This window comes from Zonotrichia albicollis, chromosome 1 (assembly GCF_047830755.1).
Source record: "Zonotrichia albicollis isolate bZonAlb1 chromosome 1, bZonAlb1.hap1, whole genome shotgun sequence".
NCBI lineage: Eukaryota > Metazoa > Chordata > Aves > Passeriformes > Passerellidae > Zonotrichia > Zonotrichia albicollis.
Window position 1 is genome coordinate 136,203,305 of NC_133819.1, and position 18,673 is coordinate 136,221,977.

At 35.9% G+C, this 18,673-nt stretch overlaps 1 protein-coding gene across 3 annotated transcripts in view; it reads left to right on the forward strand.

Annotated features, from left to right (window-relative positions):
- MMP16 (matrix metallopeptidase 16) overlaps positions 1-12,979 on the forward strand; it is a 178,306-nt gene extending 165,327 nt beyond the window's left edge. For 2 of the 3 annotated variants that reach the window (XM_005479527.4, XM_074555481.1), the window contains one exon: positions 1,688-12,978. In XM_005479527.4, coding sequence (XP_005479584.1) covers positions 1,688-2,022 — 335 coding nt within the window. In that variant the 3' untranslated portion in view covers positions 2,023-12,978. Of the gene's footprint in view, positions 1-1,687 lie in introns of all 3 variants that reach the window. The other variant, XM_074555489.1, reaches the window with a different exon arrangement.
- Positions 12,980-18,673: the final 5,694 nt, after the last annotated feature.

The window sequence follows — 18,673 nt, forward strand, 5'->3', positions numbered from 1 at the left end:
ACTAAAGTTTGTATTTTGACTTACATCTACCCCTGAGTATATATACATGTATTCTGCATATATATATGAATATAGATTTAGAGGTGTCACATCTGTATATGGTCTCTATATATGTGTTAGACTATTGATAGAGACAATACATTAAATTTCCATACTTGAAATATTTATCCATGGCTAGCGTAGTGAAATATTTATCCATGGATGTGCAGTACTTTCTGAAAGGCATATTGTTATATGGAATCCAAAGATAGCGTAACTGTGGTTCAAAATACTGAAATTTTGCATTTGATAATGCTTTTAATTTAAACTCCAGATTACTTTAAGAAACTTTTTATGTGCTAAAATTTTAAAACTTCATAATATTTAAAGAATTACCGTCATCTTTTAGGTTTTATTCCAACCAGAATGGAAGGCATTTTCTGAAAAAGTCTAGCTACTCCTTTGATATAGATCAGTACTTTTTGTATCTTTTTTCAAGTTGTATTAGCACTTTCTATGAATCTATGAGCATATTTTCAAGTAATAAAAATGCAAGAGCTTAAGGAAAGGAAAATACTTTTTCATTGGCTAGGAAGGCTATTAAAATTACAAAAATACATAATATGGAAGAATGATGAAATATTCACATTTTTCTGAAAAGGGGAAGTAGGTGATGAAGACTTCCTACAGTGTGAGCTGTAAAATAGGCTATCAAATATTTCTTTTTTTAAATTTTAAAATTGAAAGAAAATAACTGTTGGTTGAATAGGTGGTTAATAATGTTGTCTCCAGATAGGCAGTTACCAGCCTTTTCAGGAAGCAATGTTAACTACAAATAGTGCCCAATCTGACTTAGTAGCTTTTAATACTTCATGGAATATATGAAATGTATAAAGCAAAGATAAGAAAAAAATCCATCTATTTCCATTCAGTTCATAAACAGTTGGTGAAACTTTGCCCATCCTGAAGGTTTGTGTCTTGCCAGATCAATGCCATTTTTCAGCTGGGATAATAAAGTAATATAGATTTTTGGCAAGAGTCAAGCTTTTTCTTCATTTAAGCATGTGTAATAATAACACTGGATTGTGCCTGAATGAACAAATATCAGGTCTTTACAGAAAACTTAAATCTGGTTATACCTTTTTCTAATGTAAAAGATGCTGTTATTTCATCCAGTCTCCTGAAGAACAGGAATAGGCTGTGTGAGACTGAAGAGGGTCAGTTCTCATTTCTGCATAGCATAGCAGAGCAGAGCATTGCAGTTTGTTTCAGGAGACTTCCCATCTCGAAGAGGTTGTGATGCTTTAAAGTCCTATCCCTGAAGATCCCAACTCTAGCTGGTTTTCCAGTAAATGAACAAACTGCCCAAACCTTGGCTTTTCATAGACCGTACTCCCTGGAATTATTTGATTTTTTTTTTTTTTTTTGCAATGAAAGAAAATAAAATCCCAATTTACTGAATGGAAGAACAATGAAAGAATAAACAAGCAATAAAACCAAAACAAAATTCCCAGACTCAACATTAGATTTCTAGAGACAGTAAAGAAACAAATTTTAAAAAAATATTTGAATGACTTCTAACTGAAGTCTATTCCTTGTGTCTTTTGATTTTTTTTAATTACAAAAAATTGTTACCAGTAATTTCCATAATGTTATATTGATGACATGATTTCATATGACCATGAATAATTGCTACTTTCTTCCTCAGGCTTCACATATTTCTACAAAGGAAAAGAGTACTGGAAATTCAATAACCAGATGCTCAGGGTGGAACCTGGCTATCCCAGATCCATCCTCAAGGACTTTATGGGTTGTGATGGACCAACAGACCGAGATAAAGACCGACACAGCCCTCAAGATGATGTTGACATTGTCATCAAACTGGACAACACAGCCAGCACTGTGAAAGCCATAGCCATCGTCATTCCCTGCATCCTGGCCTTGTGCCTCCTTGTCTTGGTTTACACTGTGTTCCAGTTCAAAAGGAAAGGAACACCCCGGCACATACTGTACTGCAAACGCTCTATGCAAGAGTGGGTGTGATGTAGGGTTTTGGTTTTTTCTCTTTCCCTCCCAGGAGTTTGTGGTAACTTGAGATTCAACACAAGAGCTGTTATGCAGTTTCCTAGCTAGGAGCGGGCATCTGTCAGTCGGAAGCAAAGCTGATCTTTCAAACCCAGGGGGTTGCCTGTCCTGCCGTGAGTGGCGATTCACTCAGCTGGGAAGCTTCCATGATACACAGTATCTGCTGTTTCTTCAGTCCTTTGTCTTTCTTTGTCATTCAATTCTAGGCCTTCCCTCTGCACGCTCAATGCCCTATAAACTATCAGGATTAACTAACAAAGAGGAATAAAAATGTCTCCGATGTTTCTACATTTTTTCCTTAAGGCCTGTTCCCCTTCAAAGAATTTTTTGCTGAAAGTAAATTTTTTTAGAGAAACACAACAACCAACAATGGAACTTTCAGGAAAGTGAGAAGACCCAAAACAGCTTTGTCTCCAAAGAGGATTGCTTTCTGTCTGCTACGGATAAAGTCCTATACTCCTACTTCCAGTTTTGTCAGGTGGGAGACTTGGATGACACGCAGGACTTCAGACTGTTCGGACAGCCATTTTCCAACAAACAAGGGGCCAAAATATCTGCAATATAGTAACAGCCTTAATACATTCATTTTGTGTTTTTTACAGCTGCTCTGGGCTATGTCCTCAATGTTTTAAACTCATATTCAATACTATATTCAAGCAGAACCTTTTTATTGGTTGGTTTCATTTCTGGCTGGTTTTCCTACATTATCTTTCCCAAGCTGTACCAAGCCAACTACCCCAGGCCTTTTATAGGTCTGTCAGGAGCACTCATTCCAAAGAATGGTAAAAAGCAGTGTGTCTCTGAAGTGGATTTCAATGAACTAAAACAACAGACAGACTATTGAGAGACTTGACACTGGTACTATGTTGGTGGTGTAACCCTTTGAGAACTATTGCGTCCAGTTTTCAGAGTCTGGTGGATGTTAAACTTGGTCATCATTAAATTAGAGAATTGTGTTTGGGTAATACAGGTTTCAAAAGAAAATCAGTTTTTTGAAACAGATTTCTTGTGACTGCATTTTTAATTATTTGCATTATTGATAGAAAAGCATTTGTAACATGAATAGAAAAAAAAAAATATTTACCAGCTACTTTCTTGTTAAAGGAACCAAACGTATTTCAATAATTTGTATCACTTACCAAGATTTTTTCTGAGCTGTCAACAATTTTATAGCCTAGCCTCTTATCTTAAGCATCTTGGATTTCTCTCTTGAGACTGTGTTGCATGACAATTCGATTTGCCTCTGCAGAGGTAGAGTTACAGTTTCAAAAGAAAGCTAAGGAGATGACTCTGATAGTGCATGAGTATCCTCTGGTGTGTTACCCCTTTGCATGTTCATCATAGTTCTCAAAGGGTTAAAATTTCTGGCCTTCAGTCAAACATGGTATCAACTGACAGAGCCAAGGGACCACCAAAACATTTTGTCATTCTGTGTAATTTGTGCTAACAGCAGTATTGTCATTTTCATGTGACCTGCAGAGCAGGTTTGTATCAATAATTTTTTCCTAGAGAAAAGTCAGCAACTGACAGACCTCTTTATTGATTTTAGGAGCTGCTTCTTGCAGTGATAGGCTTTACAGTCACTGGGCTGTGAACTTATTAAAGATGGTCAGAATGATGCACCCCAAAAGTCAGACACCTGGTTTTTTATGAAAGCCAGGTTTCGAGGGGAGTAGCTTTTGCAACAATGAACAGCTTGCCTTGAACTTGATTATTGACCTGTTGACTGTCATTACCAAGTAAAACATTGTCTTCTGTGAACAGCTTCACTGTCTGAATTTCCTTAAAGTGTACTGTCCTATGTCTTTGACCTTTAACTTGCAAACTGGCACAAACTGAAGGGAATCTGGTGTTGCAAATGAACTTAGATGAGTTTTATTTCTTGAAAGGCCTGATAGACATGATCCAAAATTTGAGAAAAAAAATTGAAGTGTTTTAGTAGGAGAGAAACGACATAGACTAAAATATTTATGATAGGTCTGTAGAAAGATATTTTGCTATGTATACATGCACACTCTAAAAATGAATTACAGCAGAAGTTAATTTTTATTTAACTTGAATACAATTTTGAGTATAAAATTATTATTTCTACAAATATCTAGTTATTAATGAAAAGGTTATAGGAAAGTATTAAAATACTTGAAATGGCCAGTATGGGCTTTTACATTAAATGAGACTTTTATACTACGTTCAACCAATTTCTTACTGGTTTCTTAATCCACATAACTGGATCACTTTTTAGAGAGTGTAGGTATATATGCATATATATTATGATTATTATTGTTTTGGTAATGGATAGCTTGACTGCCTTGAATTTATATTTGTATTGAGCATAGCATGAAAAATAGTATGCTTTTTTTCAATTACATGATTTTATATTGATTTGAGGACTTATGAACATATGTGGCATGCTATAAAGCATTGCAAACTTATTTCTTAGAGCATAAACAGATATACATATGTATGGTTAACAAAAACGAAGATTAGAAAAAGATATAGTTTTACAACAAATATGCAATGCAGATGGCATTTTGGAGATGTTTTGTAGAAGTACTGCATACTGTAGGTTAGAAGCGCACCAGTATCAGCCCATAGCATTATTTAGTAATTCCAAGTCAGCTCTTGCTGAAAATATAGATTTATTGACAATTTAGTTGCACAGGATTTTTGCTGCGGATCAGCTCATTTGGTGAATTTGAAATTCTATGCTGTTTGTCATATGTATTAAGATGTGTGTTTGTATACTTATAAAAGCACACAAACACACACATACATAGACATGCACATTTTAATCCATTGAGAAATTTTTATTGTCAACAAACTACTATAATTTATGTTCTGCTATAGACAGAACAAAATTATTGATGTTGCTGTTACAAGTTTTTTTCCCTTGGATAGCTGGAGGAAAATAATAAGAAAACTACTTATTCTGTATTTCCTTTTCCTCTACTGTAGGAGAATTTTTTTTTTTTTTTTTAAAGTCAGAACAGCATCTCATCAGTCTTTTTATTCACTTGAAAATTTCATTTCAGTTTTGAAATATCTTTCATGGCAGCTTTAACTTTTTCTGCAACCATTTCCCTGTCAGTAATGAAGTGCTGAGCATGTTGACTGTTGTTCTTTGATAAGGTAACAAAAATATTTGTGTTTGGAGAATTTAACTGTAATTATGCAGGAAGGTAAGTGTGATAATTCTAGTGCTTGGTATATTGTACATGGTAGTTACATGAATACATGATAAGTTGATCATTGAATCTATTTTCTTTTACTTAAAAGTACATATATGCTATATACAGAGAGTGGAGAAAAAAAATTATATTGGCATGTTTATGTCATGCAAAACAAGATTGTGTCAACATTTCTGTTACATACTCATGTTTTCAGTAGGTTGCAATGCAGTCATAAAGGTTCGCTTTAAGTAAAAGATGTAGGAGCATTTGTGTTCACTGTAATTTCCAAATACATATTGGCTAGTTTCAAATTATAGAATTTCAGAGTGAATTAGTGATGTTGCCTGGTCTAATTTTGAACTCAAATTAGTAAAAGTTCTAAGACTTTTTTTTTTAATAGTTATTTCTCTACAAGGGCCTATAACTATTAGAATTAAGAAAAATCAAATTGAAAATATTTTCAGGTCTGCAATCTGGGTTCCTGCTCATGTGCCGTGACAATTTTAATAAACATTTCCATATTGCTATTGTCATGATCTGTATTTTGGAACAATACAAAACTGAATAGTGTTGTGTTAATCAGCTACAGTGTATCAAGCTGACTACACAAGGTCATGTATCTTCAGAGTACTATGGTCTGTATGATGCAGAAGGCCAGAGTAGATTACAGTAGTGTTTCCTTTGGCCTTTCAATATCTAAACCTATGAAAAGGTTATTGACTGTAGAAAAAATTAATTTTTATCAAAAAAAATTAAAAATATGTAACTGTATATTTACTGGACAGGCTGGGATGGAGAGACTCAAATGGCTCCAAAGGAGCCCTTTCAAGTCTCCAGAATAAATGTAATACATATTTTATATATTCCTATGACCTTTTGTTCTTTTTCTTCTTTCAAAGTGGGAAAAGGGAGGGGATAATTAAAGAAAAAGATTTTTTAAGGCTAATTTTGTGAATTAAAATAACATAAGCTAATAGATTCAAACATAAGGGACAGACTTACACTTTTTCTTAGAAGCACACTTCACATCCCCAGTTGCTTGATCAAGACTCCTGTGCCATTAGCACTGTGGGTTAAGAACGGAGTGTAAGGCTTAATTTTTGAATTTTCAACTTTTTTGGGGGGGTCTTACTTTACAATCTAAATGTCAGTTAAATGTAGCTTTTGGTACCAAATTATATAGAATCTAATTCTAGCTTGTTGGTTAGAAAACAGTGCGTAGTCTAGGAAGTTGGTCTGCCTATTAGCAATGGAAGTACTACATTCCTATTCTATTTTTTTTTTTTTTGCATTTGAACCATTGTTAAGACAAATCTTAAAACACACACATAGTAAACTGAATAGAGAATGTTCCAGCCACTGTATTTTTAGGGAAGTAGAAATGCAAGCTACCATACCATTAGCAGCCTACTTTGGACAAAACATGAGATGACTGGGTGGAGGAGCAAGGATATGACGGCAGGGGCCTGCTCTGTCCTGGCTCCCATCTCTCCTTACAACATGGCCTAAGTTTCACCACCTATTGCAGAGGTGAAGGAAGCCATGCACCACAGCAGTGGGAGATGTGAATTAGCCATAACAGAACAGTAGCTCCTGGTTTGCCTTTTGTTGTTATCAAGATGGTCTCTGGACACCTCTGTTTCCAGAAGTATAAATAGATGACTGCAAGTCTATGAGTTATTACAATCAGCTGAGGAAACAAATGCCACTGGCCACTTAGGTGTCCAGCTATGCTGTAAATCAAATAATATTGTCTGGAAGCTGAGGAACAGATAACCTGTTATTCAATACAATGATATACTTGTGATATTCCAGCAGTGTAATGTTAGGCATACTTCCTTAGCTCCCACTACATAGACTGCAGGCAAACAGAGTGGTTCTTATGAGATAAGATCATTTAAACATATGTCAGTTACAAAATCGGGTGTAAATGAACCATGTGATCATAAAATTAATCTCTGATATATGCATGTCATTAAATGAATTGTCTGCTGCTAGTCTCATGAAAATTATGTAATGTGTGAGTCAAACCTGTCTAACCCATTCTTGTGTCTTGCCATCTGAGATGTCAGAGGCTGATGGAGAAAGACATTGTCACCAGTGCCATCAATGCTGAAAATATCTGGTAAACGTCAAAAGCATCATCACTTGTTGATGGGTTGATCTAAGGTAGCCTCTAATTTTGGACAGCATAGATTTTTTTATGATATGGAATTATTCCATAAATGTATGTATATAAGTAGGAATGCCCAATAATAATCAGAAGATCAAATTTTGAGGGATCATCAGTGTCTGAGCACAGCAAGCATCTGTTCCTAAAATCAAAATGTATTTTAAGGAAAGATGTAGACATCGTTAAACACATAAATTATAAACAGGTATACATAAGTTTTAGGATATCATCTGAAGATTATGGTCAGTTAATTAACATTTGGAATTGCAGCTGCCCATTCAGTCTTTGAAAGAGGACATTCTGTGAGTGGTGTCCATAAAATATGTTGGCTTTGTGGAGATGGCTTTAATTATATCTCTGGGCTACCAACAGTTAGATGAAATAAATTTTATTTGCAGAGAAGACATAAATGAAGAAAGGCTGATGTAAACTAACATGTTAAGACAGTTTTCTGTACTTGGATGTGTATGCAGCATAGTGCTATTTGCTGTCACAATAATACTTCATAAACAATAATTACACAGGCCAACCACTTATGATGGCATGAAGTTTTCCAGTGACATAGCTTAGTTTCTTCTGCTTCTGTAGAGCACCATTGTCCACAGATTATTGTTAGTATACCCACTACACAACCAAGGTTTTCTGTTTAGTTAATAGTAATTTCTACCATATGAAATTGAATTATGTCCTTTTTATAACTACAGCCCTAATCTTCTTGGAGAGGCATATCTTAATTCATAGCCTTTCATTAATTTTTTTCCCTTTCATTCTTACAGTAAAATATATACTGAATATTGTCTCCATCCTCATGAATAACCCTGTTCATTCTGTGTCATGCATGTGTCTTAGATAACCCATTTACTAATCTATTATTCCAGGAACTGGTTTTCTGGTTTGAAGGGTTTTAGTGAGGTTTTGTGTTACTTACATACTGGCAACAGAACAGTATAACTCTGCCAATCAGTGAATGTCCATATGGGTTCACCACTTGCAGGGTTCTGTGATGAGTTATAAAATAAGGTTTCTAATTCATATTTCCATCCTGATGTGTGGGTATTTAACACCCAGTTTACATACACATTTATAGCTTACATGGCTGTGCATAAATTCATCTGCCTTGTTGAAGCCAAGAGTACTTAGTATCAGTAGGTAATCCATGTAATAAGGTAAAAAATTTTGGTTCCCTTACTATCATTTTGAAACCTTAAAGAAGAGAAAATAGGTTTTACCACAGTATCACTTTTTCCATCACTTTCCAAAATGATGGTTTCTAATACTCTTTGTCAGTGTTTAAAATTAGATGATATTAAATAGATCTCAAAAGAACTGGTTTACAACTGATATGCTGCAGGTAAATGCACAGCCTCATATTTGAGCATACAATGATTCTAAGGAGAGAAGGACATACTGTGTTTGCTTTGCTTGGCCATCGCCACAAAATTGCTAGTGCTCACATACTGGTCACCATATCTTATGGGAACATTGTGAAGTCAACTCAAGCAGTTTGTCTGCTTGGATATAGAAGTAGAATTATGTAGTTTAGAAATTATACATGTCATGACATGCATTCAGAAGACATCATCAGCAACCTACAGCACTGTTTTAAATGACCATGACAACTGCAATTCATACCTGCAAGGCATAGGTGCAGCTTATAGGTACATAGTTGTGTTTTACCTCAAATCATAAAATGCTATGAATTCTGGCCATGCATCACCAGGCAGATGAAAACAATCAAAAAGACCTTTCAGAATAGCCATTTTCAATACTCACAGCTTATGGAAATAACTAGATTTTTGTACTCAACAAAATTTAGTCTTGAATAGGAATTGAGAATTGGAGGAACGTGTGATGATAAAAATACTCTATTCCCAACTCTTACTCTTTGTACTCAAATAGGTAAAGCATTGTCAAGTGTATATATGTGTATATATGTGTATATGTGTGTATATGTATGTACATGTCATATATATATATATATATGTATGTATGTATATGTATATACACACACACACGTAACATCTATCTTTACTGTGTTTCTAAAACATGCAGATATCACTTGCCAAATCATAGTATTGTCTTACTGTGTCTGGTTGAAAATCATTCCACAAGATAGATCAAGGTTCATGATCCTCCCTTTTCACCATCTGACAGACGCTACCACTTTCAGAGGACGGTGTACTGATAGTAGTGCTGGGATCACAGTGGTGACAAATACAGTTTTAAATTAACTCCCTGTTGAAGTCTTTCTCAGAAGAAACTTAAACTAGTCATGAACTTTCTTTCCACAACTTCTAGGACCCACAGGAAAACCAACTAGGTCTTTTGGTCAATGCCTACAGACAGACACAAGTAGCATAAGAACATTTCCATTTTTGACTACCAAAAGAAAAATAGGAAAAGGAATGAAAACATTTTCACTTATAGGTGCAAGTACAACACCAATTTATCAAAAGAGATGGGGACAAAGATCACTGATACCACTAAAATTTCATGTAATCAACAATAAAAGAGATATTACCAAGAACTTAGTGATAGCTTGGAAAGTATTATTGGCCTCCAACAACAAAGATATCTGGTAGGCTTTAGAAAGTCCAGTGGATTCTGTAATTGGATTCATAACCCACCAGATAGCAGTCAGTCAAAAAGCTTCTCAATATAGTTGCTCTAACCCTGACTGCAAATATATATAGTAATATAGTACATTATTTATCTGGTGCAATCAAAATCTTTTGAGATGGATTTAGTCAAACTAATATTAACCTGAATCTCTGTGCAAAAACTGGTCATAGTGAAATGTCCTTCTGTTTGTTCTCAAAAATTAGATCCAAAATGATTTGAAGAACTCCACTGGATAAAATACTGAAGGACAAGGAAGACTTTAACTTCTACTAGTCTATATTACAGCCATGTATCTTTATTTCCATTATAGTCCTGAAGTATTTGATACGACAGAAATACTTTTATGGCCATTGGATGGATCATCTATTTCTATATGTAAATTGATAAATACAGTCAAACTTCTGATTCCCCTCCATACCCTTTTCTCACTGCACCTTGACATGTTTCCTTACTAATGAAGGCAATATTTAATTTTCTATTCTCTTGGTAGGCAAGTGGGAAATGATCTGTTCGTTATAAAAATAAGCAAAAAAGAATTTTGTTGTCTATCTCATTTAAGCATGTATGACTTTTTGCACTTAGTCAACAGGAATTGCAGCTTTTTTGTCTACAATGAAGAGGTAGTACCTTCTCAAATCTCCTGCAAATATTTGAGGAGCTTGATATATATCTTTCACTGAGTCTTGTACATTGTCCAGTACAACACTGAGCTCTAACTTACAGCAGATTATTGAAGCCTTTGCCTTCCACTGACCTTGCTATCCTTAAGTCTGTTATGAAAAAGGCATGGTACAGCCAGGGCTGATCATCATGGATTCTTTATTTGCGTCTTGGGACTACTTGACTTGTCAGATGTACAATAGTGTAACACCAGAGACCTACCATTTTTTACCATTTTTACCAGACATTGTATGTCTGGTAAAAATTCTACTTGTATGTATGGCTTATGATATCTCTGAAATGTGAGCAGACTAGAAAATGGCATTTCAAGAGTATGTGCTATTTTCAGTGTTTCCAGTTCTCATCTTTAACCTGTTCTCTTTCTCCTTTGCGTTCTGATGTCTATAATCTGTGTCATAAATATCCAGACAAGGATTTTATGGCTGGACTCTTTCCTCTACCACACATACATCAATTCCATCAATTAACATACTGCTGTAGCATAATAGGCTAGCACTGTTGCATGGCAGAATGCTTTGCTATTATGCACTGTTTTCCAATTGATCCTAATTTTTTGGTATCACATATAAAAAACTCTCTCTGTCATCTGCCAGTGAAGTCTTGATTCATTGCCCAGTTCAGACACAGCTTGCAGAGAAAGATGCAGGTGTTTGACTTCTGAGGTTGGCTTTATGTTATAGGTGTTCCTATATGATCAGAAACTGTTTGAGGGATGCAGTGTCTTCTCCTTGCCAGTCCTGTGGTAGTATTGTTAGCAGTTAAAGCATGTGTAGCTAGTTTTGTCAGTCTGTAGTCAACTAGAGTTTGATATGGATATATACAAGAAGGGTGCATTGTTTTCCAAGCTTCATACACATCCTTGTTTCTCTTTATTATTAACATGCACCTTGCATTCTTTCCAGGTGCTTTATTCTTGAATCTATCAGAACTTAGCTTCTTCCTCAGTTCTGCTTGTTGAGTGTTATTTTAGCAGCTGATTCCATTTTCTTTTGTTGATATTCCTTCATCCCTGTAATTCCAACAGAAGTTGTTCTGGTTCCAATACGTTAGCTAGAAGCTACTAAAATTCTGGTTCTGCCCACCCAGTGATTTGCTTATTTATCTTCCATGTCTGAGAAAGAGGAAGTCAACCTTTCAAGCAGAGACAAGGGTGTTTGTGCAGTTGATAGGATAGCTCTGAAAGTGGTTTTATGCATAACATGACCCTAAAACTCACATATTGTTAAACATAAATCTTCAAGCTCTTTATCTTCAACCACCCAACAGTTGTTCATTTATTTTTCAAAGTCTGACAAATAAGTCAGAATATGGATGTGATGATTTCTCTTGTGTGAAACAAATTTCTCATTTTTATTCCCTTTTCTCTGCATAGCTCCATTTTCATTTCATGGCCATGTTCCGCTTATTAGGATGTGTGTTAGAATCAAAATAACTGGAGCATTTATTTGCTTTCTGCAACTGAATTTCATTTTATTATTGTTATTTTATTTTATTTTATTGGCTCACACAGCATTCTATACGGTAACCTTTTTATAACTGACATATGTTATTCCTTCAGGTAGCTTCTACTGACAAACACAACGCTTGTTTGTGTGCAAATGCAAGGCTGACTAAATGGTGCTAAAGTGTATTATGACTGTCAGATATAATCAGGCAAAATTTTGTGGTGCTTAGACTGATTTTTTTCATTGATTTTATTGATCAATGCATTGAACAGTGTTTTATTATACACAGGTAGTCTTTTGTTAGTAAATCAAGACCTCATAGTGCATTGTTAAACTGAATGGGTTAATTAATCTATGTAACAGCTCACCAAGCTAATCTCTTTAACTCCTTATACTGTTGTGTCATTAAAGGTCAAGGGGTCATGATAATAATCTCATTGCTGTAGACCATTAACATGACTGAACATTTTCAACAAATACTTATGTTTACAATGCTATAACCCTTTGACTGCTGCGGCAACCTTTAACCATCGAACGTCACACGGTAGAATCATCATTGTGGTTCTTGCCATGGCAATCAAAGAGTTAAGGGCTGTGCAGTGATTTGTTTTATATTTATTAATTTATATTTATTTTTTGTTTTCGTTTGAGAAGGGGGGAATTGGGGTGGGGCAGTTCTTGTCTGCTGTAAGTGTCTTAACCAAGGGAAGGGTTAAAAAATGGCTTTTTATACTATTGCATCTTATGTACTTACCATCGTTTCATTGTGTTGTAATTAAAAAAAAATCTGTCAATAAATAAGAGAACAGAAAAAAATTTTCATAAAGGCATTGTGGTTTAATTGGTATATATTGCTGTAAGATTTATAGCTACTGTTCTTCAGGTATTGTATAGCATTAGAGCCAAATTTAGCTTCAAAACAGGAATGCATTTGTATAATAACAGATAATGACAATTTATGGATATATTATGGATGTATCTGTCTGTGAGCAAGGTGAAGGAAACATTATTTTTCCAATCAAGATACAGTAGGAAAAACTAATTTGTGTTGGAAAAGAGGTGGAGTGACACTGGACCTACTTCTGTAATGTCTGAGAGATTGCTGTTACGGCCACTACAAAAAATTATGAACAGGTGGCTGAGTTCCCTCCTTTGTTATATGTAACACAACCATGACAAATTTAATGTAAAAAATTGAGTCTAATGATTCAAATTAGAAAAAGTAGGCAAAGAGTAAACACAACAACAACAAAAAATTATTGAAATCAAACCACAATAGCAGACCAGAAGACTAAGAGCAAAGGAAAGTTTTGTAAAGCTAGCTCAGTTTTGCAAAGATCTGTGTGTTCTCCCATGTCAATATTTATGTAATTCATCTTAGGCTATGAAGCATTACAGGTTTTCTACACCCATGCATACATGTGGGCATAGGAAACCAGGAGCAAGCTCAGCCTACTGGAAGAAAAACATAAACTTATTATTGTTTCAGTGTCCTTGCAAGAAAGACAGCAGTGCTTATAAGCTGATCCAGGACCTGAAGCCGAACTCATCACATACCTAAGCTACCTAAAGCTTTGTTCTTTCCATTCTAAATCAGAGGTACATGAGTAAAACAGAAATTGCTGACTGCAGTTCTCACCTATGAAAGAGGAAAAGTTCCCTGGCTGGGCCTCAAGTACAAGTGACTGACAGGAAAAAACAAGTTCTAAACAGAATGGTTTGGGGAGTGTCTCTACTTCAACATCCTTAAGTTCATGGAAGTGCATTGTTTCTGAAAGATTTAAAAGAATTCCCAAGCTGATTCATGTATTCTCAATACCATTCATTTAGTAGGTAAAGGTGATGCTGCAGGCAGAAAACTGATTAGTAAACATCAGCAATCACAGTTAACATATGAGAAATTTGGCACAGTTTTCCAAATCTATTGCCATACAATTATGTGGCCAATAATTAGATTTTTGTTTTAATGTTTGAGCCCAAAATTGAGATTTAGCTTCCAGGTATTCTTCTTCAAAAAGGTTTCCAATCAAGAAATAATTACTGTGTTAACTAGTTAGACAAAAAGGATTATGAATAAGAGATATTCTTAATAGCTGATTGCCAACCTCTTTCTTGTCACTTGTTTGAATTATTAGAAATGGTAAACACGATCGACTAAACATTTGGACATTAATAGCTCCCAATGGAATTTAAGCTTATGAATATATTAGATATTACTTTCTTCAGGTCAAACCAGCATGCAATGGCATAGAACATATTCATTTTCCACTCAAAATAAACTAAAAATAAATCAAACCAATATTTTATGGAACACTTACTGAGCCAAGTGGGAAAACTCTGGGCACTTACTATGACTTATAAGGATTGCACTTTAATGGATATTAAACACTCATAAAATTCACAATACATACAAGTCAAACTGCCTTTCTCTAAATATGTTGGCAGTGCAGTGCTGGCATTGGTGAAAATGAGTCTGTGTTGGTAAGGAGATTTTGCTATAAGATACGTAAATTTTAGGTGCACATTTGATCTGTGCTTCACTAGTATAAAAAGGTAGACCTAATCAATGCCTAACCAGTGTTCCCTCAAGTCACTTTCAATTTGAACAAAAGTGTACTATGAGGTTCTGCACAAACATTCAGAATGCAGTTTTCCCAAGACTTGCCAAAATCTTACTCTCTTACTTCAGTATGTGCCATATTAAAATGCAACATATAGACTTCTTCACTTAAGTGCCTCTTTCCCTCATAAGTTTATACTTTATTTTTATATTTTAAATCTGAGATATTCAGATTCAAGAGAATCCAAATATTTAGCTGGAAATGTAAAGCTGCATGCAAGAAAACAGAAAAAGAAAAGTATTTGAAAATTATTTTCAAGATATTTTTATATTAGTATTTAATTTCTGAAAGTTTTCCAGGCTGAAATAAATATTATTGCTACCACACCACTCAATATATTGATATGAAGTTTGGCTTGCAACTTATTCCTTCCTTTACAAGTTACTGCAAGAAACAACTCCTAAAGAGCATGCTTAATTTCCTAGATGTTTGTGTGAAATTAGTGTCATTAATAACCATATTGATTATCTTTCTTTATTTCCCAAGAATTCTTCTAGTTAAAATGTTACCCTGAAGTGACACGTAGAGACATTCTTGTTATCCATGACTTGCTCACTTGCTCTCTAATTGCTAGATGAGAGATTTACTGTGGAGTGCTTTTGTGTTGTGGTTCATAGATAATTCTTGCTTTGATTTTCAGCACCAGTCAAACATTCTCACTATGACAAGTGACAAGGGTGGCTGCACTCCTCTTGTTTCCACACCAGGAAGTTGTTGTTCTGCCACAGTGGCCAGCTTCCCACTGCATGCCTTTGATCATACTGTGATTAAAGTAATACATTCAGTTTAAAACTATCCTGAGGAGTTTTTCTATTCGTGTACTTTTGTAAAGAAATACTATATTATCTCTGAAGGACTAGTTTTACAAGGAAGATATGGAGTATCAAAATACTGTCAGAGTGTCAAATAACTTTGTTCTCAAATCTCTCCCAGGCCTGGCTTCCATGGAAGTCCACACTGTGTGCATTACAGATTTTCTCTTGGTGTGTGCTAGCTAGACATTTTAGGCATAAAACCTGTGTTTACTTTTGGGAGGCAGTTATTCCAGGAATCACAATGGCATAGTGGGTAAGATAGAATCATCCTTTCCATATAATCCCAGCAGGTAGAAGAACTTCAGGCATAAGGCATGTTCTCAAAATACTTCAATTCAAAAAGACATAGAGCCTCACAGTTCATTTCAGTTAGAACAATGATGAGTTTGTGAATCCTGTTTAGTTATAATTGACAATAAGTCAGGGATTCTGTAGATTCAGAACTGTTTGACCTTCTCCAAGGTCAGCTTAGTCTATCAGCAAAACAGTTTGGGATCAGAAACTTAAATGCCCAATAAAAGTCTAGCAAAGGGAATAATTCCCAACTCATAGCTCCTAACCTGTACCTAAAGTAATCACAATAGGGCTCTACCTGAATATAATAGATTTGTATCCCATCTGGGGGCTTTGGAAGTTGGTTCTTCTCTCCATTGAACAGGCAGATACGTTTAGCAGCTAATTTAAGACACTTTCTCTTCAAAGGACACATAAGTTATATCAATTGTATTCCTTTCACCCCTCATCCAGGAGAACAGAGATGCAGACAATAGAACAAATGCAATAGAACAATAGCAACACTCAGAGACTCACATGATGAAATTAAATGGGGTATGTCAGCACTGTCAGGAGTCACAGTACAAAAGAAATAAGGAAAATGGAAAGGGACCTCAATACATGCTTCTCTGTGGTTAAATAGGTGACATGAATTTGCATACCTGACTTTCCTACAACTGAACACTGCCCAGGCAACAAACAAACCTGAGTATCCCATTAGAGACAGTCCTCCACAAACTGCACAGTGAGTCCTTCCCACAGGCTGTAGTTCTTCATAAACTGCTCTTTTGTGCATATCTTCCACAGAGTGCTGTCCTTCAGGAACAGGTTGCTCCAGGTTTGCTCCCCTATGGAGTCACAAGTCCTGCCTGCAAACCTGCGCTCCAAACACCTGCAGAGTGGTAGTCCTGTCTTCGTGGGGCCACAGGTCCTGCCAGGCTTCCCAGGGAGTGACAGCCTGCTTCAGGTATATCTGCCTGCTTGGAGTCCTCCACAAGCTGCAGGTGACTTCTGCTCCATCATGAACCTCCGTGGGCTGCAGGAGCACAGCTGCTTCACCATGGTGTGCACCAGGGTTTCAGGGGAATCTTTGCTCCAGTGCCTGAAGCACCTCCTCCCCCTGCTTCTTCACAGACCTTGGTGTACTCATAGCGGGTTTTCTCCCATATTATCACTCCTCTCTCTGTCTGCAGTTGCAGGGCTTTTCCCCCTCCTTCTTAAATGCATTATTCCAGAAGCACTAACACCATCACTGGTGGGCTCAGCCTTGGCCAGCAGCAGGTCCATCTTGGAGCCAGCAGCAATTGGCTCTTGGACATGGGAGAAGCTTCCATCTGCCCCTCAGAGAAGCCACCCCTGTATTCCCCTGCTACTAAAACCTGGCCACACAAACACAATACAATCCCTTCTTGATTTATTTTGTTTGTCAGCTAAGCCTCAGCTATAATTACATCACCCACCACCTGTACCTGTTGCTTAAATGCTGGCTTATATCATGCAGGTCAAGCTTATAACTTGTGAGAAAAGTTACAGCACCATGTATACTCAGGTCTATGAGAGGATGAAGGAACAGGTAAATGAGTACACAGAGAATATTAATAATTTTATAAAAATATGGAAATGACAGAAAAATAAACAATTTTTTGAAAAAATGAGAAAAGCAAAATGACCAGAGTATTTAGCAAGAACAGTTCTGAACTGTGCTTTATACTCTCTGGAAATTAACTTTGACAATGGACTTTCTACTTATTTAACTTTTTGGGAAATCTGGACCATACACATTTTTCTGGCTATATTACTTATAAAGCCCAGGAACAATCAGCAATTAAAGAGGAAGCAGTGAAATAAATCCAGATCAACAGTACTGGGATAGTGTAAAACTATATGTGAGATGTTTTCTCAAATTTTTTAATATGGAAGCGACATTGCCTAATGCTGTAAAGTCCTAGTGACCGTTGAAACGCCAAACAAGGAATTGTAATCTCATTTAAATTTTAATTAAAATAATTGAACCTAAGTGGCTCAGAGAGATGAGAATTTGAAAGTTCTGAAGATTAAATTATTCTTTTGATGGGTCAGGCTACATGGCACTGTGCACTGAGTATGCCTCTGTTGATGTCGGCTGCAGGAACAGTTCCCTGGAGGACAAAAATTTCCGCTTCACTTCTCCCAGCTCCCTCCAAATTACACTGACACAATCATATGAGTCTGTTTATCTCAAAAGCTCTACAGTTCATGCAGAGCTTTCTTCTTTATACAAAGAAGTAATTATTTTAGCCTTGGTAATCTTATTCCTCTGAGTTGCTTTTCCTCCATAATCTTTACCTGGATGATTGTAAGGGTTAGACCCAAACTGCAGCCTGGCAACCTCAGGAGTTCCTGACACTTTCCATCTACATGGAACATAAAGCAGTTTTGTAGTGACTTTGATAGTCTTGTGGCTAGAGGGAGAAAGATACCTAGGTCATAGCAATACTAGCCTAACTGGAATAATATTCAATTTCCCAGGACAGTTACACTGCTTTTGTGACCTTTGGTGAATCATATAATCACCAATGGCCAGCTTTTTCAGCACTCTGTATTGAGATAAGCAGAATCACCAATAGTGTGACTAAGCACTCCATACATTGAGCACCAAAAATATGATTCATAATTGTGAACCTGTTGAGCAAGGTGACACTTAAGAGTACTCTTAAGAAGCACTGGAGAAGGAGGACAGTACAACTCTGGCTCTAATTTTCTAGACACATCTGGAGCTCTGAGTCATCATCAATTAATGAACTGGTAAATTTCGCATTTGTAGATGGTT